The sequence below is a fragment of the Anomalospiza imberbis genome, chromosome 2 (assembly GCF_031753505.1).
Source record: "Anomalospiza imberbis isolate Cuckoo-Finch-1a 21T00152 chromosome 2, ASM3175350v1, whole genome shotgun sequence".
Taxonomy (NCBI): domain Eukaryota; kingdom Metazoa; phylum Chordata; class Aves; order Passeriformes; family Viduidae; genus Anomalospiza; species Anomalospiza imberbis.
Genome location: NC_089682.1, coordinates 480,092 through 502,500, shown reverse-complemented (window position 1 = coordinate 502,500; position 22,409 = coordinate 480,092). Strand labels below are relative to the sequence as shown.

The window sequence follows — 22,409 nt, the reverse complement described above, 5'->3', positions numbered from 1 at the left end:
GCTCCACTTCCCCGGCGGAAAACCCCCGGGGGCTGCCCCGGCCGGGAGCGCTGGCAGAGGGTTTTGCTTCCCTTTTCTGCTGAAGAGATGAGTCGCTTTTCCCGTGCCAGGGGGTGGCGATGGGAGGGGGGACCTCTGTGTGCCACCCACAGCCCCCCTTGCCGCCTCCCCCTCTCCCCAGCCCCCAAACGCCATCCGAGTGCCACCGCAGTGAGGAGCGTGGCCGGCGGGGCTCGGGGTGCGAGCCTGGGGCTGGGCACGGTGCAGCCCCCGTGCTCCCACCCCTCCTTCCCCGGGCCCCCTCTGCTGGGGCTGGGAAGGGCCAGGTGCCCCCATGGGCTGTGTCCCCCGCGGGCTGTCCCCACAACCCCACGAGGCCACTTTGACCCCGGCATGCCGGGGGGCCAGAAGGGGTTAAATGTGCTGCCGGCCGCAGATCTCCTGGGAGAACAGAGCTGGCCTTGTGCCGGCAGCGGAGCTGGCAGCAGGCGGAGGGGGCACACCAGGGCCCAGGCACCCACCCAGTGTCCCCGGACTGGCCCATCCTGGCCCCCAGGGCAGCGGGGCCCTCGGGAGCCGCAGCGTGGCTCAGGGACACGGGTGATCTCCAGCCCTGCCTGGCACCACGAGGATGCCACCGGGCAGCCCCCGGCCCTGTCCTGGAATGGGGTCCTTTGGCAGGGCTCCTGCCTACCCTCCTGTCCTGTGCTGGGGGACACAGGGACCCAGGGGCTCAGGAGGCAGGGCACTGGTGCCTCCTCATCCTCCCTGGGAAGACGAGTGTGAGTCAGGGGCTTGGCTGGGGCTGTGGGGGCCGGTTGGGACTGTGACGTGGTGGCTGTGGCTGCAGACCTTGGCTGTGACAGAGCCAGAGCCCCCCTGGCACCACATCCCCTCCTTGGCACCCAGACAGACTCGGAGCTGCTGCGGGGGCTCTGCCCTACACAAAGCCCCTCCTCAGCGAGGCATTTGCCCTGTGAGTGTGGGCTGTGCCTGTGGTCCCCTTGTCGTGCCACGGGCACCTCGTACCTGGTGCTGGCAGTGCCAGGACTGGCAGGAGCCAAAACGCTCCTGTGTGAGCCCTTGGGTCCTGCCATGGCCCCTCCATGGGCACCGTGGTGTGTGCCCAGGTTTGCTGAGTGCTGGTGACAAACCTGGGGACACTCTGGGGCTCCACACCCCCAGGGGTTCTGGGTGATGGAGAAGTGACCCCTGGCCTCTAGCCCCTCCTTCTCCTCCTCTTCCTCCTCCTTTCCCTCCTCCTCTCCGTTTCCCAGTGGTGATGCCCTTCACGGGCACGAGTGTTACCTCTGCACTGGGATGGAGATGGGGATGGGAATAGGGGTGAAGATGGGGATGGGGAGGGGATAGGCATGGTTCCTGCCAGGTGCAGCTCATCCCAAAGTGCCCACAGTCAGTTTGGGCTCAGCATGAGCAGTGTGTGTCATGGCCCACTGTGGGATGGGCACAGGGCCAGGCTGGGGCTCGGGGCTGCTTCGGCTCCAGACTGGGTCAGATGGGCCAAATGGAGCCTTGGGGTGACAGGGGCAGCTGTGTCCCACTCCAGGGGCTGCCCTGGGTACCCCCCAGCCCTGGGAGCCCGGGGAGCAGCTGCAGGACAGAAGGGGCACAGGGGATGTGGGTGGCAGCTACGGAAGGTGAATGTCCCTGAGGGTGGCCCTGTGCAGCCACGGAGGGACCTCAGTCTCCCATAGTCCTGATCCCGATCCTGCGACCCTGATCCTGCTTCTCCCACTGCCCTTCTCCTTCTCCCTCTGCTCCTGCTCCCATTGCTCTGATCCACTTCCTTCCCCCACTGTCCTGTTCCAGCTCCTCCTGATCCAGTTCCTTCTCCCACTGTCCCGGTCTCCTTGATCCTGATCCCACTGTTTTGATTCTGGTCCCGTCCCCATCACTCTCCTCCAGCTCCCGCTCCTGCTGCCACCCCTCTGTCCCTTCTCCCACCGCCCCACCTCGTGCCCCTCCGAGTCCTGCAGCCCAGCACTGCCTGCGCTTGCCCCGGGCTGAGCAACTGGTGCACAGTGGTGCGAGGAAACCTCCGGGCTGTGATTGCTCCCAAACTGGAGGCCAAAGGCCAGGACTGTGTTTGCGGCCCCCTGGGACCCTGCAGGCGGCTTCCTGCGGGGGTGGGGATGGGGCGGCCGCCTGTGCCGGCCCCGCTGCTCCCCGGTCACACAGCAGGGATGCGGGGATCCCCTGCCCGTGGAAGCAGGTTTGCAGTGGGGAAGCTGAGGCACAGCGCTGCGGGGCGTTCCTGGCGGCCCCCCGTGCCTGTGCCGGGGGTCGGGGCGCAGCCAGGCAGGGCGGGGGTCACGGCACAGCCGCAGGAAGCCGCGTGTCAGGGCGGGAAGAGGAAGAGCGACTTCCCCATCCGAGGGGGCAGGGACTGGCTGGGGCTCGGGCCGGGGGGCTCCGGCCCTTCCCCTTCCCCAGCCCTGCGGACTCAGCGGGCTCCGGGGAACGGGGACCCCCAGAGCAGGACTCCGGGACACTGCGGCTTCTCTGCCCCGGCACCTCTGCTCCCTGCCTGTCACTGGCACACGAGTGGGGCTCCCGTCCTCCCGCTGTGATCCCATGGGTGGGCACCAGCTGCCCACGGCCGGATCCCGGTGGGAAAGGGGCTGCCGGCCCCAGGGTGGGCACCTCCCCACCCCAGCACCGTGGGGTGCCCCCGCCTCGGCTGGGCAGGGCTTGGCAGCGCCCGGCTCCGGCCAGCAGCAGGAAGGGGAGCAGGATGCAGCCCTTAATGGGAATTGCAGAGAGAACCTGAGGAAGGAAAACGCGCGCCGGGATTGGGGATAAACACAGCTGCCGGAGCGGACGTTGGCTCCGGGGCCACGCCAGCCACAGCGCCAGCCCAGCCTCTGCCCGCCGGGAGCAGCACCGGCCCTGCTTGCTGTGGGCAGGATGGGGCTGGGGCGAACGGTGACAGCCCACGGGCTGCCACAGCCCCGGGATGCCCCTGCTCCCTGCCCTGCTGCCCTCTGTCCCATTCTGGGCTGAGCCACAGCGTGGGATGGCACAGCATGGGATGGCACAGGGTGCTGCCACAGCCTGGCTGCCATGCATGCAGCACCCTGGGGACAATGTGGTCCCCATGCACACTGGCCGTGGTGGCACTCACACGTGTCCCTGCGTCATGGTGGGCAGATCCCCACTGGGGGGGTCTCTGTCAGGGGGATTTGCCTGCCTGGGAAGCTCATCTGGGCACTGGGTTGGATGGTGAACCAAGGGGGTGACCCCTGTACAGCCTCCAGCCTCGGGGTGTCACAGAGGGGGGACCACGCTGACCCAGCCCTGGAGTGTGCTCTCCCTGAGCCTGTTCTCTTCCCGCAGGCTGCTGAAGGGGACACCAGCACCGCCGGGATGCAGAGCATCAAGTGCGTGGTGGTGGGTGACGGGGCGGTGGGCAAGACCTGCCTGCTCATCTGCTACACCACCAACGCCTTCCCCAAGGAGTACATCCCCACCGTGTTCGACAACTACAGCGCCCAGAACACGGTGGACGGCAGGACTATTAACTTAAACCTGTGGGACACGGCTGGCCAGGAGGAGTACGACCGCCTGCGGACGCTTTCCTACCCCCAGACCAACGTCTTCATCATCTGCTTCTCCATCGCCAGCCCGCCCTCCTACGAGAACGTCAAGCACAAGTGGTACCCTGAGGTGTGCCACCACTGCCCCAGCGTGCCCATCCTCCTCGTCGGCACCAAGAAGGATCTGAGGAACAACCCCGAGACCATGAAGCGGCTCAAGGAGCAGAACCAGGCACCCATCACCACCCAGCAGGGCATCAGCCTCTCCAAGCAGATCCGTGCCGTCAAATACCTGGAGTGCTCGGCGCTCAACCAGGAGGGCATCAAGGATGTGTTCACCGAGGCCGTGAGGGCCGTGCTCAACCCCGTCCCGGCCAAGCCCAAGAAGCCCTGTGTGCTCTTGTGACGGGGCTGGCGAGAGACGATCCTGCCCCTGCCCCGGCGCCCCCACACACCTCCTGCCCCCCAGCCACCCCCGTGCCTCCCCGAGCCTCGGTGGGACCGGGGCCGCCAGCCCGAAGCCCCCAGCTTTAACAATACAGACCTTGTTTGCACTAACTGGCTGCCCGCCCCGGGGGCACCGGGCTCCCCCGCCCCGGCTGTCAGCGGTTGCTTTTGGTGACGCCTCTCCGGTCCTGGCACAGCAACGCTTCCTGAGAAGGGGATGGGCCAACCCCACTCCAGCCCTGAGCACCCCACAGGGACCTGCCACCCTGAGTCCTCCGCGGGGACCTGCCACCTCCACCCTCTACACCAGCTGGGGCACAGGGGGTCCCCAGCCCCTCTGTGCCAGCCCTGGCACTCGCCCAGCCCAGAGCATCTTGCTGGCACTGCCCCATAGTGCCCCGGGATCCCCCTGGTGGCACCAGGGGCTCCTGGGGGGTGTTTGGGGTGAGCCCCACACCAGGGACCTCCAGCCCTGCTGAGAGCAGAGCCAGTGTGGCCAGAGTAGAGAGTTCCTGCCCTGGCTGGTGCTGGAGCTCCACCTGTAAGCAGCAGGACTCACCTGTAACCAGCTGCCCCCAGAGCTGCTTCTCCTTAAATAAAAACCTGCCCAGGCCCCCTGTGTCCTGTGCTCTCCCCCATGCACCCACCTTTCCTGGGCATAGGGACACTCCCTGGAGGGATATGGGTGTCAGTGGCCCGAGCTGGGCTGGGACCCCTCACCAGGCCAGGGCCAAGCTGAGGGTGCTCATCATGGTGCCTGCCAGGGCTCTCTTCCGGGGGTAACTGCCAGGGGAAGCTTGGGATGTCCCTGCCATGGCCAGTCCTGACCCCAACCATCTCTGTGCCCAGCTGAGCTCTCACCCGGGGGCCTGGGGACATTGAAGGGACAGCAATGGGGACAGTGCAGGAGGTGCCCATGAGGACATTGAACTGTGTGGGAATGGGGACACTGAGGATGGAGACATGGCAGGAATTGGCACATAAGTGGGGTCCCCTCCTGGGCACCCCCAGCCACCCCAGCCCCAGTACTGCCTCTGGAGTGGCAGGTGGAGGGCAGAGCCCTGTGTTCCAATGCCCGGCGATGTCCTTGATGTTCCCGTGTCCTGTGGCTGGCAATGGCAGCAGCGAGGGACCAGTGGCATCCCCAGCCGCTCTCGCCACCCCCCTCACCATCCCCCTGGCACGTGCTGGCGGGCGGCCAGGTCCGGACACGGGCCCCTTGTCCGGCCCCGGGGCCTTCCTGCAGGAAGGGCAGAGACCCGGCGCCCGCCACAAGCCGCCTTTGTTCCCTGCTCCCGTTTGCAGCCAGAGCCGGGGGCAGGCGTGGGCAGCGGGCCCGGGGGGCTCCGGCCATGGCCCAGCCCCGGCCCTCCCATGGCTGCGCCTCCTGGAGCCTCCCGGGGCCGCGGCAGAGCGCGGTCCCTGCAGACCCCACCCTGGGAGCCCACAGCGAGGAGACACGGCCCCAGGGGTTCTGCACAGCCACGGGCTCGTGGGTCCCTGCTGCACCAAATCCTGCTCCCAGCATGGGCATCCAACATCCCTGTCCTGGTCTGTCCGTGGGAGGATCCCCACGGCCACGTCCTGCTCCTGCTCTGGGGATCCATACAGCCATGTCCGGGTCCCACAGTGGGGATCTCCATGGCCATATCCTGCTCCCACTGTGGTGGATCTCCATGGCCATGTCCTGCTCCCGTTTTGGGGATCCCCATGGCCATGTCTGGGTCCTGCTGTGGGGATCCCCAGAGCCATGTCCAGGTCCCACAGTGGGGATCTCCATGGTCATGTCCTGGTCCCACTGTGGGGCTGGTGAGGTGCCACCCCAGTGGGGTTTGGTGTAGAAGTGGGTGCTGGGATGAGGAGGGGATCCCACGATGCCACGAGCGGGACACAGCCCTGCCCTGGCCCGGCACAGGGGGATGAGCTCATGGCTCTTCCCCTCCCAGCTGCTCCCGGGGCAGCCGCAGCAAGGGCAGGGCCCCACCATGGCCCGGGACAGGGGGAACCAAGCCCCCGGCAGCTCCCCTGCCCCTGCCCAGCCCCAGCAGTGCCAGCCCCAGCCCTCCTGGCTCCAGGCTCTGTGCCCAGGGCTGTGCCGGCTCTGGCCCCGCAGCATCCGTAAGATCTGCAGGATCCGCAGCCAAGTCAGCGGCCCCAGGAGCTGGGCGGGGAGCGGGGCCGCCAGCTGCGGGGTGGGCTCAGTCCCACGCCTCCAGCCCAGCTCCTGGCTAGTTCCCAGCCTCGCTGAGCCTTCCCGGGCTTCATCCGGCACCCAGGGGCCACGTCCCACATCACAGCCCCAACAGCCAGGATTTACATTCCACACCCCAGCGATCCACATCCTGCAGGGATCTGCATCCTGAGCCTCAGCTCCAGGGAGCCACACCCCAGAATTGGGGGTGTGCATCCAGGGGTCACATCTTGCACCCCAGCTCCAACACCCAGGATCCACATCCCACACTCCAGCCCCGATGCCCAGGGTCCATGTCCTGCAGCCCATTCCAGCCCCACCCTGCCCATGGTGCTGGTCTGGACCCACTGGCTGTTTCAGGCCATGCCAGGCTGGGCCAGGTGGAAATGCCGTGGAGGTTGCTGAGAGCTCACAAAAATACTTAGTGCTTTATTTCCACCTCAAAGCCAAGGCGCTGCGGGGCAGCGTGTCACACGCATGCAGGGACACGGATGGAGCCCATGGATGGGGACACTGACGATGGACACGTGCGGCAGGACCCGCTTGAAGCCAGCCCGGCCCCGGCTCTGCCAGGGCCCCGCAGCTCCCGCTGGGGGAGGCTCTGCCCAGCCCTGGGATGAGCACTGGGACATCCCAGGGGACTCCTGGTGGTGGCTGTGCTCAGGTGAAGGGCAGGGAGGGACCCACACTGGTCCTTCCTAGCCAAGCGCGGGGTGGGACGAGCCCTGGCAAGTGCAGACCTCCCCAAAATCAAGACAGCTCCAGGTGCCCCTTCCAGCAGCATTGCAGGAGGAGCTTGGGGACACTGTCAGCCCCCATCTGCCATCCAGCCATGTCCCCTGTGCCCTGGCAGCCAGAGCTGCACACTGGGGGCACTGCTGAACCCCAGCAGTTCCCAGCTGCAGCCCCACGGCACAGGGGAAGCCATGGGGACACTGGGGCAAAGACCTCCAGCACCAGCACACTCACCCTTCCTCCTCAAACTGGGTTGGAACAGGCACAGCACCCCTGGAAGAGCCTGTGCTGCTGGGAGGCTTCTGGGAAAGGCAGGAGTGAGATGTGGATGCTCCCAGCACCTGCTCTGCCCTGTGTGCTCCCACCCTGCTCCAGACAGCCCCTGCATGGCCCAGCACCTTCCCACTCCCCTCCTGGGCACTCAGGCACAGATGGGCCAGGACCCTGCCCCAGTCCAGTGAAAGACCAGTGCCTGGAGCCAGCCCAAAAGGCCACCAGCCCTTTTTGAGGACTTGCCCCAAGACCCCCAGCCTGGAGGAGGAACCGTGAGACGCCCCCCAGGCCAAGAAAGCTGAGGACAGGGCTGGACCCCTGTGTCCTGATACCGGGAGCAGCATCCTGCTCTCCCTGGAGCATTCTCCAAAGCAACAGGCCGCAGGTCGCTGTTCCTCCTCTGTCCTGCCCTCCTGGAGCTGGCAGGAGCCAGGACAGGGGGTGCCCGAGAAGAGCCCGCAGCTGCCCAGGAGCAGAGCTGCCGGTGCAGCTGGGACAGACACTCTGGGATCTCGGGAGGATCCTCGCAGCAGCTCCACAGCAAACACCCGGCCCCGGCAGGACAGGGAAGAGGAGCTCCCAGCAGCGGGGCTGGCTAGAAGTGCTTGTCCTCCAGCAGCGAGCTCACCACCAGCTCCTTGTTGCCGAAGTCCCAGAAGGCAGTCATGTGGAAGGCCATGTTGGAGAGGACAACCAGGTACTCCAGGAAGGCAAAGACAGTGTACACTGGGGGAGGAAACAGAGCAGGTGAGGGAGACCCACAGCTGCATCTGCCCTGGGAGCTGGGGAGGGTCTCTGAGCCACCTGTTTGGGACAGCAGAGCGGGGGCTGGGGGGCTTGACCCCCCACCAGGGAAGAAGTGTGGCTGGGCACCTGGAGCTTCCCTGGGCTGGGATTTGGAAGGCAAGGCATCACATTAGGAGGATGTCTGACATCAGGAAGAATTCTTGGACATCAGAAGGAATTTTTTCTTAGAAGGGGTGGTCAGGCATTGGAAGAGGCTGCCCAGGGAGGTTTGGAGTGCCCATCCCTGCAGGTGTCCAAGGAAGGCCTGGAGGTGGCACTCAGTGCTCTGGGCTGGGGACAAGGTGGGCATCGGGCACAGCTGGGACTTGCTGATCCCGGGGATCTCTTCCAACCTTAATGATCCTGTGATTCAGTGATTCCGTGACCACCCAGCCCCTTCCCCCAGCACCCCCTCACCTCCAGGGCCGCAGTACCAGTTGTGGTGGAAGTAAACACACACGGCGAACGCGAACGTGATGAAGGTGAAGAAGAAGAGCAGCTGCTTCCACTTGTACGACTTGCGCTCCTGGAAGAGACCAAGGGCTGGGTGATGCCAGAGCAGCCATCCCATCCCATCCCATCCCATCCCATCCCATCCCATCCCATCCCATCCCATCCCATCCCATCCCATCCCATCCCATCCCATCCCATCCCATCCATCTCATGGAAGCTCTGCCCTGGCCCCACACAGCCTGCGGGTCTCTGCACCCTGGCTCCTTGTGCAGAGCCCCACAGGCCAGCCCCAGGGGTGGCTTGGGCAGGGCTGTGCCCCGGGGCACACGGGGCTCACACCTTCATGGAGATACAGGGTGTGAGGGAGCCACGGGGTTCCAGCAAATATGGGGCCCACAGTACTGGGGTGCTCAGGGAACTCCTTGAGGATGGGCCAAGGCTCTACCAGAGGCAGATCCCCTGGCCTGGGTGGCTGCAGGTGGCCCCAGGGCACAGGGAATTCACCGGGTGTTGCACTCCCTCACTCACAACAGCAGCAGGGAGGAGGAAACCACATGAAGGGTGGCAGCCGGGGCGGGTGCTGCGCTGGAGAGCTCACCCAGCATGCCCTGGCACTGGAGGGGCCCCATCCTGCCCCTCAGCACCACCTCTGATGGGGCAGGAACAGAGCATGGGGATACTGCCAGCGGCCCCACACCCCCAGCTCACCGCTTCTGTCCCCCAGAGCTCAGCCTTGGTGACAACCCAGGGGCCAGGCCCGTCCCCTGTGATAGGCTCCCCAACCCACTACCCAGCACCCCAAAGCTGGGGGCTGTGGGTGCAGTGACCCCCTGTAGCCACAGCAGGTACCGGCTCCAGTTCCCTTCTATTTCTCCCATCACACTGAGGGTCGTGGATAAGGATCCTACAGCCTGGGGGGCTGAGGAATCACAAACCATGTCTGGAGCCCAGTGAGGGTGCAGGGGAGCCCTGGAGCAGGAGGGCTCCAAGGGGGGACAGCCCCACAGAAGGGGCTGGGGATGCCACAGACAGCCCAGGCTGTTACAGGTGGGAGGGGAATTTCCCCCTCGCCCGACGCTTCACGTGAGACAAAGATTCCGTTCTGAGGGAGTGCTGACAATAAGGAAAATTTAAATCGCCCCATCACACTTTCCGTTACCCCCGGAACGCGTGCCAGGGGCTCGGCCAGGGAGGAAGGACGGATTCCCGGGCACTTCACCATGGGGGGACGCGCGGCTGACGCCACCTCCAGCCCACGGGGCCGGGGCTGGTCCTTCCTGCTGGCACTGACGGTCCCTCTGGCCAGCGGCAGCCGAGCCGAGCGCGGGCTGCGAGCAGCAGCGGTGGCACCGGGAGCGGCAGAGCCCCGAGCGGGGCCGGGGCGCAGTGCCGAGTTTCACACCGGAAAAGCGGCTCGGAACAGCCGCTGTCACCGCGCTGTCACCGCGCTCCCACGGCAAACGGCCGCGCTGAGCCCCGGCGCGGCCCCGCCGCACCCACGCAGCCCTGCCGGGACCTCCAGGGACCCGCCGGGACCTCCAGGCAGCTGCTCCTCCCGGGAGCACGGAGGCAGAGAACAGCTCGGCTCATCCAGCTCCAACGCCCTGGTCCTGCTGCGGGACCCTGAGGTGGCCCTGTAGGAGCCACCCCGGTCCTTGTGACCACAGCGACCTTGCACCTCTGGGTGCCCCCTGAGCTCCCCCTCTCCCGGTCTGGGCCGAGGATTATCACACGGATAATTAGGCGTTAATCCCTAATTCCAGGGCACAGCTGGCTCAGCCCAGTGCCAGGGGATCACAAGGCACGGTCCCCAGGAGGTGGCACCTGGTGACATGCCACAATGCTGAGCAGAGCTGGCTTGGAAGGTGGCACCTCGGGGAAGGTCCCTGCAGGAGCATGGGCAGGATGCCCAGGCACAGCAGGGGGACTGGGGTGCATGAGGACCCCCGTGGGATGTGGGAGCTGGAGTGCCACCCTGCCCTGCTGCAGCAGCAAGGGACAGGGCCAGCCCACACTTTGGGCAGCATGGTGGGAGCTCCAGGAGCTGCCCATCCCCTCACTGGTGTGGGCTGGACCCACTGCCCTGCCCAGGGCTCAGGCAGTGCCAGGCACTGTCCCTGCTTCCCACGGCCCCAGCTTTGTGGGGATCCTGCACCTGGGGACATCCCAGGGAGCCACACGGTGCCCAGAGGAGGGCACCAAGATTAGAGGGATGGAGTACCACTGCTGTGAGGAAAGACTTGGAGAATTGGGATTGCTCTGGCTGGACGGGACCAGGAACCCCCAGGTCAGAACCCTGGAGAGGAGCTGGCAGCTCCAAGCACCCTGGCAAGAAGCTACCAAACTCTGGCTGCCTGTGAGGAAAAAGGGGGAGTAGAAAATCCCAAGGACGGGGTGCTCCCAGCTGAGCTGGTGCCAGGCGCCCCTGTGGCCTGTCTGGGGCTGCTGTGCTGGCACAGCTGGAGCTGTCAACTTCCTCCTGGCAAGACAGACCCGGGGCACCTGCAAGCCTGCCCAGTGTCACACAGCCACCCCAGCTGCATGTGTGTCTGGCCAGAAAAGCACAGGGGAATTATATTTAGTGCCCAGCTGCCAGGCCAGATCTGAGGCACATTCCCCAGCAGGCGCAGGTGAGTCAGGAGCAGGAGGCTGGACACACTCTGGGATGCTGCTCCCAGCCCACAGAAGGCACTGGGGGTCTCATTCCCCCACCCTGGGGGAGCCCCAAGCCCTGCAAATGCGGCTCTGAGGGCTGAGGTGGCTGCTGTGAGCTACCAGCAAGGAGGTACAGGAGCCTCCTGCTTCTTCCACTGCTTCCAGAGAGAAGCAGGACTGTGCCTAGCACCCAGTTCCTGATGGGGACAGGGATGACAGTGATCTTAACTGAAATGCCAACAGCTCGCTCTGCACTCCACTGGTTCTGCCCGGGAGCCACCATCCCTTTCTGAGGCACACGTGGCACCTGCAGGGCTGTGTGTCACACCCCAGTCCCAGCTCCCCTCGAGGGTTTCCGGGTCTGTGCAGAGAGCCCGGAGCCAAAGGGCCCCACACAAAGCTCAGCTATTTATAGAGGGCTTGTCTGAGCCACCAGCAGCGCTCCCAGGGGCGCTGCGAGGAGCTGGGGTGAAACCACGCGTGGTCACCAAGCTGCTTGTGGTCCCTGCTGCTCACACCGCCCTGCTGGGCAGGGACACAGCTCAGCCACCCTGCTCCAGCTCCAGGGGCTCAGCTGCGCCCAGGGGACAGAGGGGGCTGTGCCCCAGAGGCTCCTGTGCCTTTGCACTGGCTGCAGCCTGCGCTGGGCTTAGCCATGTGCCCTGCCAGGGGAGTGGGACATTGTGGGATAGAGCCCAGGGGCTGGTGGCACAGCAGGACCCAGCTCCACTAGCCACAGCATGGACCAGAAGTAACCTTAAGGCCCACCCAGTGCCAGCCCTGCCAGGGCAGGGACACCTCCCACTGTGCCAGGCTGCTCCAGCCCCAGTGTCCAGCCTGGCTTGGGGCACTGCCAGGGATCCAGGGGCAGCCCCAGCTGCTCTGGGAATTCCATCCCAGCCCCTGCCCACCCTGCCAGGGAACAATTCCCAATTCCCAGTCTCCCATCCAGCCCTGCCCTCTGCAGTGGGAGCCATTCCCTGGCTCCTGTCCCTCCAGGCCTTGTCCCCAGTCCCTCTCCAGCTCTCCTGGAGCCCCTTCAGGCCCTGCCAGGGGCTCTGAGCTCTCCCTGGAGCGTCTCCTCTCCAGGTGAGCCCCCCCAGCTCTCCCAGCCTGGCTCCAGAGCTCCAGCCCTCCAAGAATCTCTGTGGCCTCTTCTGATGGGCCTGAGCCAGCCAGCCCGGTGGCCACCACATGCACACACTGGTGTCTGCTGGGGCCACCAGCCCTGAGCTGGGGATGGGGAAAGTGTGTTTGCAAACAAGAAGTGAAACTGCTCTGCCCCACTGCCCAGCTCTGCAACTCAGGGCTGGGGGAAGGAGGGTTTTAAGGGCGAGCAGCCAGCCAGGAACAGCAGAGCTGCCAGCCCAGGTGGGCACTGCCACGCCACAGCCAAGCACGGGGTGCAGTGATCAGCCACAGCTGAAAGCTCCCAGCTCCATTTCCCTTTTCCACAGAATCTCTCTCCTCTGCTTTGCCCCCTCCCCTCCTTTTCTCTCTCCTGCTTTCTTTTTTCTCCCCTCCCACAGAGCTTTATTTTCCTTTCTCTCAACATTTGCCACTTCAAAACTGGAAACGGCCTGTACTTCCCCATTACAAACTAGTTCCTCTGCACCTTCCTGCCCTCACAGCACAGCAGTTGCAACAAGAGCCCCGCCGGACGAGAAGCTTTTGCAAGACCAATTCCTGTCCCTCCTACGATGCCAGACCTGGGGAGCTTCACCCCTGCCAGCAGCACTAAAAGCAGTGCCAGCCGTGGGGCGCGGAAGGCACAGCCCCCCTGCTCCCTCCTCCTTCCAGCTCCCCACACGGAGCTTGTCCTGGAGATGGTCCCAGGTTTGGCCCTGGAGAACCTGAACCCTGTGGGGACCCTCTGCTGAGGAGGAGGGAAGGACAGAACACCGCGGGACTGGAGCCATCCCTCGCCTGTCCCCTCCTGCCATCGCCAGCTCCAGGGCTGGGGGCAGCAAATGTGAACAAAGGCCCCACAAGGGACACCAACGGAGCCAGAGTCAGTCCCCAAGGTGCCGTGATGCACACGGAGGGATCAGCTGTGCCCTGGCCTAAAACAGCCCCACGAGCGTGGCTGGGCAGCGCACCGGCCCTGCCCAAGCCCTTGGACGCAGCAAGGATGTGGCAGTGGCACCTCCCCTGTCCCGCTGTCCCGCCCTGCCAAGCCAAGCAAGCCGCGGGTGTCACAGGAGCTGTGCCAAGCCTGCCAGGGCCACCAGCCGTGAGCAGAGGGCTTGGAGCCAGAGGAATCCAGGCAGAGAATGGGAGAAGCCCCAGGAGACCCTGCTCAGCCCGGAGGATGCGTGGGAATGATGGGCGGCAGGAGCCCAATGCGCATCACCGGACACGGGGACGCGGCAGCTGCAGAGGGACCACAAGTCCCTTAGCCAAAGGTGACGCCTGGTGGTGTGACAAGCACTCCGCCCTCTTCACCCCGACACAGCCGGTCTGGGAGCTGTGTCACCCCGCAGCGCCTTGCTCGTCCTCCTCCTCCCTTACCCATCCCTTACCCTCGCGCGCTGGGCGACAGCTCCATCCTGTGGCTGCACACGAAGCGGGCGGGGACACCAGAGCTGGCACAGGGACACCAGAGCTGGCACAGGGACACTGCACCCCCAGTGGCCTCAGGTCAGGGCTGGCCCTGGAGGGCTCCTGCCTCCTCGGGGAAAGGCCCAGCTTTGGGGGGACCACGCACCCCCGAGGGCAGGTCGCCTCTACCAGCAGGATTGTTCCCGGATGGGAGGAGGAAGCGGGTGGTGGCACTATGCCAGGTGGTGGCATGCTCAGCCAAGGTGTCACCACGTTCCCTGCCCTTCCCCCCACAGATGTGCATATTCCTCCAGTCCTGGGCTAGAGTCACAGAAACCAAGGAGGCTGGAAAATCTCTCTGAGACCACTGAGTGCAACTGCTCCCCAGCAGTGCCAAGGCCACCATTAACCCATGTCCCCAAACGCCACATCCACACAGCTGTAAAATCCCTCCAGGGATGGGGACTCCACCCCTGGCCAGGGCTGGACAGCCATGTCTAGGAAGGAATTTCCCTAATATCCAGTGTGAACCTCCCCTGGCACAATCCCCCTCCTCCTGTTCCCTGGGAGCACAGCCCGACCCCCCTGGCTGTCCCCTCCTGTCAGGAGTTGTGCAGAGCCACAAGGTCCCCCCTGAGCCTCCTGTTCTCCAGGCTGAGCTCCTTCAGCCCCTTCCCCAGCTCCATTCCCCTCCCTGGACATGCTCCAGCCCCCCAAAGGCTCTCTTGCCCTGAGAGGCCTAAAGCTGAGCCCAGGATGTGGGATGCCTCACCCCTGCCCATTGCAGGGGAGATGAACCAGACCCAGTGGGTGATGTGGCAGGGGAGGAGATCTGGGGCCTTGGAGGTCTCACCCAGAAAAACAACAAGCCAAAACAATATGACAGAAATAAAGGAAGCTGTGGGAAAGCTGCCAGGGAATGACTGCGAGCTCCCGCTATTCCCCTATCAGCAGAGAGAACAGATCACTTCCTAGTGAGCGAGGAGACTCTCAACATCTCCACAAGTCCCTTTCCTAAGGAGCTTTGCAGCCAAACAGCTGCTGGAAGCTTCTTTCCCAGGCCTCTGGAGTCAGGCAGCAGGGACAGGCTCGGTGAATTGGCGGAAGGAGAGGATAAGCAGTGATGACGGAGCAGGAGCTGCTCCAGGACTGTGGGGCTGGGGCCCCCAGCATCATCCTGCTGGGACTGTGGGGCTGGGCACCCAGCATCATCCTGTGAGGACTGTGGGGCTGGGCCCCCCAGCATCATCCTGCTGGGACTGTGGGGCTGGGGCCCCCAGCATCATCCTGCTGGGACTGTGGGGCTGGACCCCCCAGCATCATCCTGCTGGGACTGTGGGGCTGGGCCCCCCCAGCATCATCCTGCTGGGACTGTGGGGCTGAGCCCCCAGCATCATCCTGCTGGGACTGTGGGGCTGGGCCCCCCCAGCATCATCCTGCTGGGACTGTGGGGCTGGGCCCCCCAGCATCATCCTGCTGGGACTGTGGGGCTGGGCCCCCCAGCATCATCCTGCTGGGACTGTGGGGCTGGGCCCCCCAGCATCATCCTGCTGGGACTGTGGGGCTGGGCCCCCCCAGCATCATCCTGCTGGGACTGTGGGGCTGGGCCCCCCAGCACTCACCCTGCGGGGACACGGACCCCAGGCACAGCACCCACCCTGCAGCCCTGCTCACAGTCCCTTGGGAGAGGCTTGTCCAGCCCTCGGCAGCCTCCCAGCCTGGGGTACAGGCACACGCCTCCCAAGGGCTCTGCAAACTGTCACCTTCCTGGGGAAACACAGCCCCGGGACCCCTCCCCATTTAACACTGGGACCATGACTGGGATCACCTGGGGAGAAGTATCCCCGGGAAAGGACAGAGAGATCCCGGCAGTCCAGATCCACGGGTGGAGGCAAGCATGCAGGAGCCACGTGGGCACAGAAGCAGGTCCCACACAGCCTCAAACCTGGATGTCCTGCCCTGCCTGTGGCTGTCAGTGCCCACAGTCCAGGACAAACCTGGATGTCCTGCCCACCTGCCCCAAAATCCAGGACCAACCTGGATGTCCTGCCTGGGGCCCAGAACCCACACCACAAACCAGCACAGCACAGAAGCTGCATCCAGGCAATGGGGCCAGGAGCCCCTGGCTGGATCCTCCAACAGACCCACTGCCCCCACAGCCAGCCCCTGCACCCCCTGACCCTTCCCCAGAAAAGGAGCCAGCTCACAGTCACTCTGGAGCAAAGGGAGAACAACTCCTGCTGCCTGCTGCTCCCAGCTTGCAGGACCAGCAATTCCCAGCACAGGGAAGCCAACTTCAGCTTAGAAACAGGCATGGAGAAGGGATAAGCCATCCCAATGCACAGGGATGCCAGGTGGTTTCCAATATGATCTCTCAATGAAAACTTAATCAGACATTGGGAGGAAATCCTTCCCTGGCAGGGTGGGCAGGCCCTGGCACAGGGTGCCCAGAGCAGCTGGGGCTGCCCCTGGATCCCTGGCAGTGCCCAAGGCCAGGCTGGACACTGGGGCTGGAGCAGCCTGGGACAGTGGGAGGTGTCCCTGCCGTGGCACTGGGTGGACTGGATGGGCTTTAAGGTCCCTTCCCACCCAAGCCAGAAAATAGGAAATGAAATGCTTCCTTCCCATTTTGCTCTGATAAATGGATTTCGTTGACTTCTTCCATTTCACCTGCTGCTGTTGGCTCCTCTAGCACCTGCTCAGGGTTACTTCACAAGCAAGGACAGCCAAAGCCCTTTAGTGCCAGCCCAGAGCCCTCTCCCAGCTCCCAGCAGAGAGAGAAGAAAACAAAGTGTCTGTACCTCGGGACTTACTGTGTATTTCTTAGTCATTCTCCAGAGGATGCAGGTGAGCAGCATGTGGCCCAGGGCCGACGTGATGAACACGATGAAGGCATTTTCGTGGATTGCTGGATTGACAAACAACAGGTTTCCTGTTCAATCCAAGCCAGGAGCACAAGGGGAACGTGGGGCAGGATTTGGGAAGCCTTTGTGCTCTGCTGGGAGCCCCAGCACCCCAGTGATGCCAGGACTCCAGCGGGATCTTGGCAGGAGACAGGCCCAGCACAGCTCCATAACCTGCTCATGCCCCCTCAGTGTCCTCTGGAAGGGGATAAAACTGCCTGGAAGACTTATCCCAAAGGGCCAGGAGGGTGTTTCTGTGCTCTGGGACCACCACTTCACATGCCTGTAAACTCAGGGACCCTTGAGAGCAGCTTAGCATCGCCACTGCTGTTCTAGGGATGGGGAACTGAGGCATGGGGAGGGGGTGCAGAGTGAGCCAGTCCAAAATCCATCTGCTGGCCCCCTGTATTACCTACCTGCCCACTAGAAGCATCAGCAGCTTCATCTGCAGCACTGAGGTTGCCTTGTGCATACCTGGACTAGCCCAGGTACAGGATCAGGCTGGGAAAGCAGCTGGAGCAAGGCTAAGCCAGAGCTGTTCCAGAGGCCTCAAACCCCACACAAGCCCTGCACCTTCAGGTGAGAGATTTTCTAAGTGTTGCTCTGAAGAGAACTTCCCAGCCCCTTCTCCAGAAGCTGAACCTCAGGCTGAATTCCCAACCACCTGAACAGCAGGAATGACCGTCCCCGTTTGCCTTCTGCATGCCAGGGGAAGGGAAGCATGTGAGGAGTGAGGTGCCAGCAGGTGGGAGAGGTCAGACGCGGGTGTCCCGCGGCGATGATTAACCTGAGCACGGCAGCTCAGGGCTGACACTTTCCCCAGAGCTGGGGATTAGTCTGGGGTGAGGATCCCAGGAAGTGGGTCAGCCTCAGCTCCCAGGGCTCTGCACCGGGCCAGGCCAGGCTGGCTGCTAGCCAAACCTCACAGCAGCACCTGGATTCCCAAGGGCAGGGCCCTGGCCTGGAGAAGCTGGAGAAGCCTCTGGGGCAGGTCAGGCTGCAGACCCTGCCGTGAGGGGGGCACTGGGACACCTTGCCATGGGGACAGGGAATGCTGGCAGGAGACAAGGAGGGTGAGCTGGCCAGGCACAGGTCCTAGACCACAGACCTCCATCAGCAGGAGGTTCCTGTCCTGCCATCCCAGGGACTGGGCTCCACCATGGACAATCCTCACCCCAAAGGCTGGGGGAGATCCCGAGACTCTGTTCAAAGTACCACAGCCCTGAATCCCAGAACAGCTATGGGTTGGGAGGGACCATAAAAACCTTTTCAGCCCAACCTCTGCCATGGCAGAGACACCTTTCACTGCCCCAGGCTGCTCCAAGCCCCAGTGCCCACCCTGGCCTTGCCAGGGAATTGTTCCCTGGCAGGGTGGGCAGGGGCTGGGATGGAATTCCCAGAGCAGCTGGGGCTGCCCCTGGATCCCTGGCAGTGCCCAAGGCCAGGCTGGACACTGGGGCTGGAGCAGCCTGGCACAGTGGAAGGTGTCCCTGCCATGGCAGGGTGGCACTGGGTGGGCTTTAGGGTCCCTCCAGCTCAAACCAATCTGGCATTCTCTGGTTCTGTGAAATTTTCCCCAGAAATTCCTGGGGAGGGTGTGTGAAGGCAGCTGGAGCAGAGCCAGCTCAGAGGCCAGCCCTGCAGTGGGGATGGAGGGGAAGCAGGATGAGCTGTGACCCACCTTGCTCACCCGCCCTCAGCCCTGGATCAGGCCTCAGCACACGGGCGGAACCAGGCGCCATGGCCTGGTCCAGGCTCCATCCCCAACCCGAACCCATGGCTTCGACCAGCATCAGCAACCAAGAACTGTGGGAAGGGCATGGCTGTTTGCATGGTATGCACGCTTCATTCCTCTATAACTACTAACTTCAATGGAATCTCTGGGGGTTTCGAACTGTTTTTTCTCTCCAAACTGCCTCATTGCAAAGCAGTGGCCCAAGGCAGGGCACAGCAGGGCAGGGCCCGGGCGGGGCAGGGGGTGACACCTACCATAGTTTTCGGTGGAGGACACGTAGGTGAGGATGAGGAGGGCGAAGTTCTCGAGCAGGTTGAGCAGCAGGGTGACGTGGCACAGGCGCAGGTAGCGGGGGTGGGGGCAGTGGCAGCTCTGGTAGTGGTTCCAGTAGGCCACGGCCACGAGGACGCGCGGGGCCGAGTGCAGGCCGATGCACAGGCGCCACACGTAGCGCTGCGGCGTCTCGCCCCCGATGGCCGCGCTGATGGACGGCAGGTAGTTGGGCACCTGCAGGGACACGGGCTCGTGGGGCCAGGCACACGGCACAGCCTCGCAGTCAGCCTCCTCCAGCCACTGAAACTGTCCTTTTTTGAATTCCGAATGAGTTTGTTCCTAGTCCCAAAGCCAGGGAATGTATCACGGCAGCGCCCCGGTCCATCCTACGGGGTCACGGATACCATAGCGCTGCTGGGGCAGTCCTGGGGTGCTGGGGGGCCCTGCCCAGGTACCTGCTCAGGTTTCTCGCTTTTACACCCCGATCGTCCATAGAATCACAGAATGGTTTTGGCCAGAAGGACCTTAAGGCCCAGGAACACCTCCCACTGTCCCAGGTGCTCCCAGCCCCAGTGTCCAGCCTGGCCTTGGGCACTGCCAGGGATCCAGGGGCAGCCCCAGCTGCTCTGCGCACCCTGTGCCAGGGCCTGCCCCCCCTGCCAGGGAACAATTCCCAATCTCCCATCCAGCCCTGCCCTCTGGCAGTGGGAGCCATTGCCCCTTTCCTGTCCCTCCAGGCCCTGCTAAAGCTCTCCTGCTGGTGTGAGATGACTCCTGCCCTCCATTCCCAGCTTGTGTCCAGCTGCTCATCCTGAAAGCCCTGAGCCCAATCCCAACCCACATGGAGCTCCAGGCCCTCCCTCCCCAGACACCTGTGGCTCCTCTGAACTCCAGCAGACCTGGAGGCAGCAGCTCTGGACCAACCCCTCCCCAGGACAATGTACTTCCCTTCAGCTTCCCCACGTTTATTCCTCACTGAAATAAACCCCAGCATGCTCAGTCCAGACACCAGCCTGACCAGTCTGCAGTGCCTTCAGTCCCAGCACAAAGCCAAACCTGCTGCTGCCAGTCCTGAGGCACCACAAGGACAATGAAACAATGCAGCTTGTTCTGGATTCTGTAACACTTGTGGTGGGAAAGCCCAAGAGAGGAGCCCAGGAGACAGAAGAGGAGGCAGGAATCCAGAAAGTGGATAGGAGCCCAAGAGGAGAAGGGAGCCCAGAAGGAGGAAGAGGAGGCCAGGAGAGAAGAGAGAAGAGCCCAGGAGGACACAGGAGCTCTGTCCCCCCCCAGGAATATGGGTTTTTCCCAGGGAGTCTCTCACCCCACAGTGGGTTGCAGTCGTCTCACGGAAGTTGAAGAGCAGAGACCAGATGACACAGAAGAGGAACCCAAAGAGGGGGCAGAACACAGTCCCGAGGGCCAGCGTGGTGAAACGCAGCCGGAACAGGATCCCGTCCCGATCCAGCGGCAGTGGGACCTGCAACATCTCGGAAACCTGGAAATAAACAAACAGATGCATGACTGGGGTGCTCTATCCTGCTCTGGGCAGGTTGACAAGGTGGGGATCAGTCACAGGCTGGGCTCAATGACCCTAGGGGGCTTTTTGAAACTCTGGGATTCTGTCCAGCCCCACACAGCCCTGGGCAGGGACCCCACACGGCTCAGCCCCTCACACCCAGTGTGACCCCACAGCCGCAGGATGGGCAGCCAAAGAAAATCCCATTGTGGGGACACAGGCACCTCGAGACTCACAGACAACAGGGAGCAGGGCAGGGCAGGGCAGGGCAGGGCAGGGCCGTTCCCTGCAGCCCTCCAGAGGGATCTGGCAGGAAGGGCACGTGAACCCTGTCCCGTGGCATCCATCCAGACCATTCCCTGTGCTCGGGGCAGCGCTGACACAGCCGGGCCACCGCTGTCAGTCCCGCCGGGAGCCACGGCTCCTCCAGCACAGCCCGGCTCCCCCAGCCCGGCTCCCCCAGCCCGGCTCCCCCAGCCCGGCTCCCCCAGCCCGGCTCCCCCAGCCCCGCTCCCCCAGCCCGTGCTCGCCCCGCCGCACCCAGTCCTGCACGGGCAGCTCTGCCTGGGGCTGGGCCAGGGCAGCTCAGGCTGGAGAGCAGGGAAAGGTTCTTCCCCAGAGGGGGCTGGCACTGCCCAGGCTCCCCAGGGAATGGGCACGGCCCCGAGGCTGCCAGAGCTCCAGGAGCCCTTGGACAGCCCAGGCTGGGGTTGGTGGGGGTCTGGATCAATGATCCCTGTGGGTCCCTTCAGCTCAGGACATTCCATGACTCCACACACCCCCGGCTGCAGGACCAGGGCAGCACAAGCCCCCACAGGCACGAAGCCGGGGCTTGTCGGGTCGGGATCGCGGGGACAAGCACCTCTGGAGCCGGGCAGACCCCAGAACAGGGGTCCCCCAGCCCCAAGGGATCCCCTGAGTCCCAAGGGATCAGGCTGGCATGGATCCCACCTCACCACCGCCCGGCTGCGGGACAAATGCGATTTATGGACAATCCCTGAGCCGTCTGGGCAGTGCCCCAGGGCAGCACGGCCACTGTGCCAGCCCCAAAAGCCCCCACAACGGGGGACAGAGCCCCACTGGAGGCACCGAGCCCGAGCACCGCGGGGCCACCGAACCAGGGCTCAGCCCCACCCGCGCTGCCGGGGAGAGAGGGAATTATCTGAGGATAAAAGCGAAGAGGAAGGGAAGCTCCAAAGGGCCGGGACTGGGTGTGGAGGGGGGTCCCCGGCCGGCCCAGCCCCCCGAGGGCTCCGCACGGCCCGGGGCGGGGCATGGAGCCCCCCAAACCCTGCTCCTCCCTCGGGGGGCTCGGCCACAGCTCCCTGTGCCGTGGGGACACCCGCGGAGCCCGCGGCAGGAGCCCCGCGGCCTCTGCCCTCGCTCGCCCCGGGGTCCTCCTGCCCGAAGAGCGCGAACGGCAGGCAAACATTTCGTGTGGCGGGTCGAACGGCCCCGGGCACCCCGGCCCTGCCCCGGGCGGGGAGCCGCACACCCCCTCAGAGACCCCCAGACCCCTCCCGGGCACCCCGGCCCTGCCCCGGGCGGGGAGCCGCACACCCCCTCAGAGACCCCGAGACCCCTCCCGGGCACCCCGGCCCTGCCCCGGGCGGGGAGCCGCACACCCCCTCAGAGACCCCGAGACCCCTCCCGGGCACCCCGGCTCCCCGCAGCGCCCCCCGCCCCAGGAGCGACCCCTCCGGGCCCCCGCATCCCCCAGAGACCCTCCCCAACACCCGCGTGCCCCGCAGAGCCGGACACACCGCTCAGCGCCCCCGGCGCTGCTCCATGGCCCGGCCCGGCCGGCAGCCCCCCCACGCCTCCTCCTCCTCCTCTTCCTCCCTTTCTCCCACCCCTTCCTCTTCTCCCCCCGCCCCCCCAACCCCTCTGCGGCCCCTTTAAGAGGCGGGGCCCAGCTCCCGCGCGCCGCGACACACGATTGGTCCTGGCGGCAGAAGCCCCGCCCCCTCAGGCGCCCCGGATGTCAGGGCGGCGCCGCGACTCGGGCCGTTCTGGACCCTTCCGCGGCGCCGCGCCCCGCCCTCTCCGCCGCCCGTTCGGCCAATGGGCGCTCAGTGCGCCGCGCCCCTTCGCCCAATCAGCGTTGAGCTCGGGGCGAGAGCGGAGGGGCGCGGCCAATGGGAGGCGGAAGCGCGGCGGGCGGGGCGGGGCCGAGGCGTCGCGCGGGGCAGGCCGGGAGTGCGCGCGCGGGCTGTGACGCAGCTGCGGCCCCGTGAGGCGGCGGCGGCACCGCGGGCCCGACCCGGCCCGGCCCGGCCGCTGCGAGCGGCGCTCCCCGGCACCCGCGCTGAGCACCGGCGCCTGCCCGGGCCGCCCTGCC

General features: G+C 64.9%; 2 protein-coding genes across 4 annotated transcripts in view; one reads left to right on the top strand and one right to left on the bottom strand.

The window, feature by feature from the left end:
* RHOG (ras homolog family member G) overlaps positions 1–4,617 on the top strand; it is a 7,472-nt gene extending 2,855 nt beyond the window's left edge. Inside the window, exon 2 of the mRNA XM_068179458.1 lies at positions 3,358–4,617. Within this exon, the coding sequence (XP_068035559.1) occupies positions 3,388–3,963 (576 nt within the window). The 5' untranslated portion in view covers positions 3,358–3,387 and the 3' untranslated portion in view covers positions 3,964–4,617. The remainder of the gene's footprint in view (positions 1–3,357) is intronic.
* Positions 4,618–6,597: 1,980 nt separating this feature from the next.
* Positions 6,598–21,928, bottom strand: PGAP2 (post-GPI attachment to proteins 2). Of its 3 annotated transcripts, none has more exons than XM_068179404.1 (6): positions 21,832–21,928; positions 19,874–20,047; positions 18,531–18,783; positions 16,440–16,546; positions 8,407–8,515; positions 7,668–7,929 (listed from the first exon to the last, which is right to left on the bottom strand). In XM_068179404.1, the coding sequence occupies exons 2-6, from the start codon at positions 20,036–20,038 to the stop codon at positions 7,799–7,801; spliced, it is 765 nt and encodes a 254-aa protein (XP_068035505.1). In that variant the 5' UTR covers positions 20,039–20,047; positions 21,832–21,928; the 3' UTR covers positions 7,668–7,798. The 3 variants fall into 3 exon arrangements, with proteins under 3 accessions (XP_068035499.1, XP_068035505.1, XP_068035513.1); XM_068179412.1 differs by having other exon boundaries at positions 16,452–16,546; XM_068179398.1 differs by lacking the exon at positions 16,440–16,546 and having other exon boundaries at positions 6,598–7,929.
* Between the last annotated feature and the right edge of the window lie 481 nt (positions 21,929–22,409).

Excerpts from the sequence above, each read along its gene's own strand:
- PGAP2 (XM_068179398.1), bottom strand. The coding sequence starts at position 20,038 with ATGTTGCAGGTCCCACTGCCGCTGGATCGGGACGGGATCCTGTTCCGG. Across the intron at positions 8,516-18,530 it reads GTCCTCCACCGAAAACTATG|GAGCGCAAGTCGTACAAGTG; the intron begins GTAGGTGTCACC and ends GGTCTCTTCCAG. Across the intron at positions 7,930-8,406 it reads CTGGTACTGCGGCCCTGGAG|TGTACACTGTCTTTGCCTTC; the intron begins GTGAGGGGGTGC and ends TTCCTCCCCCAG.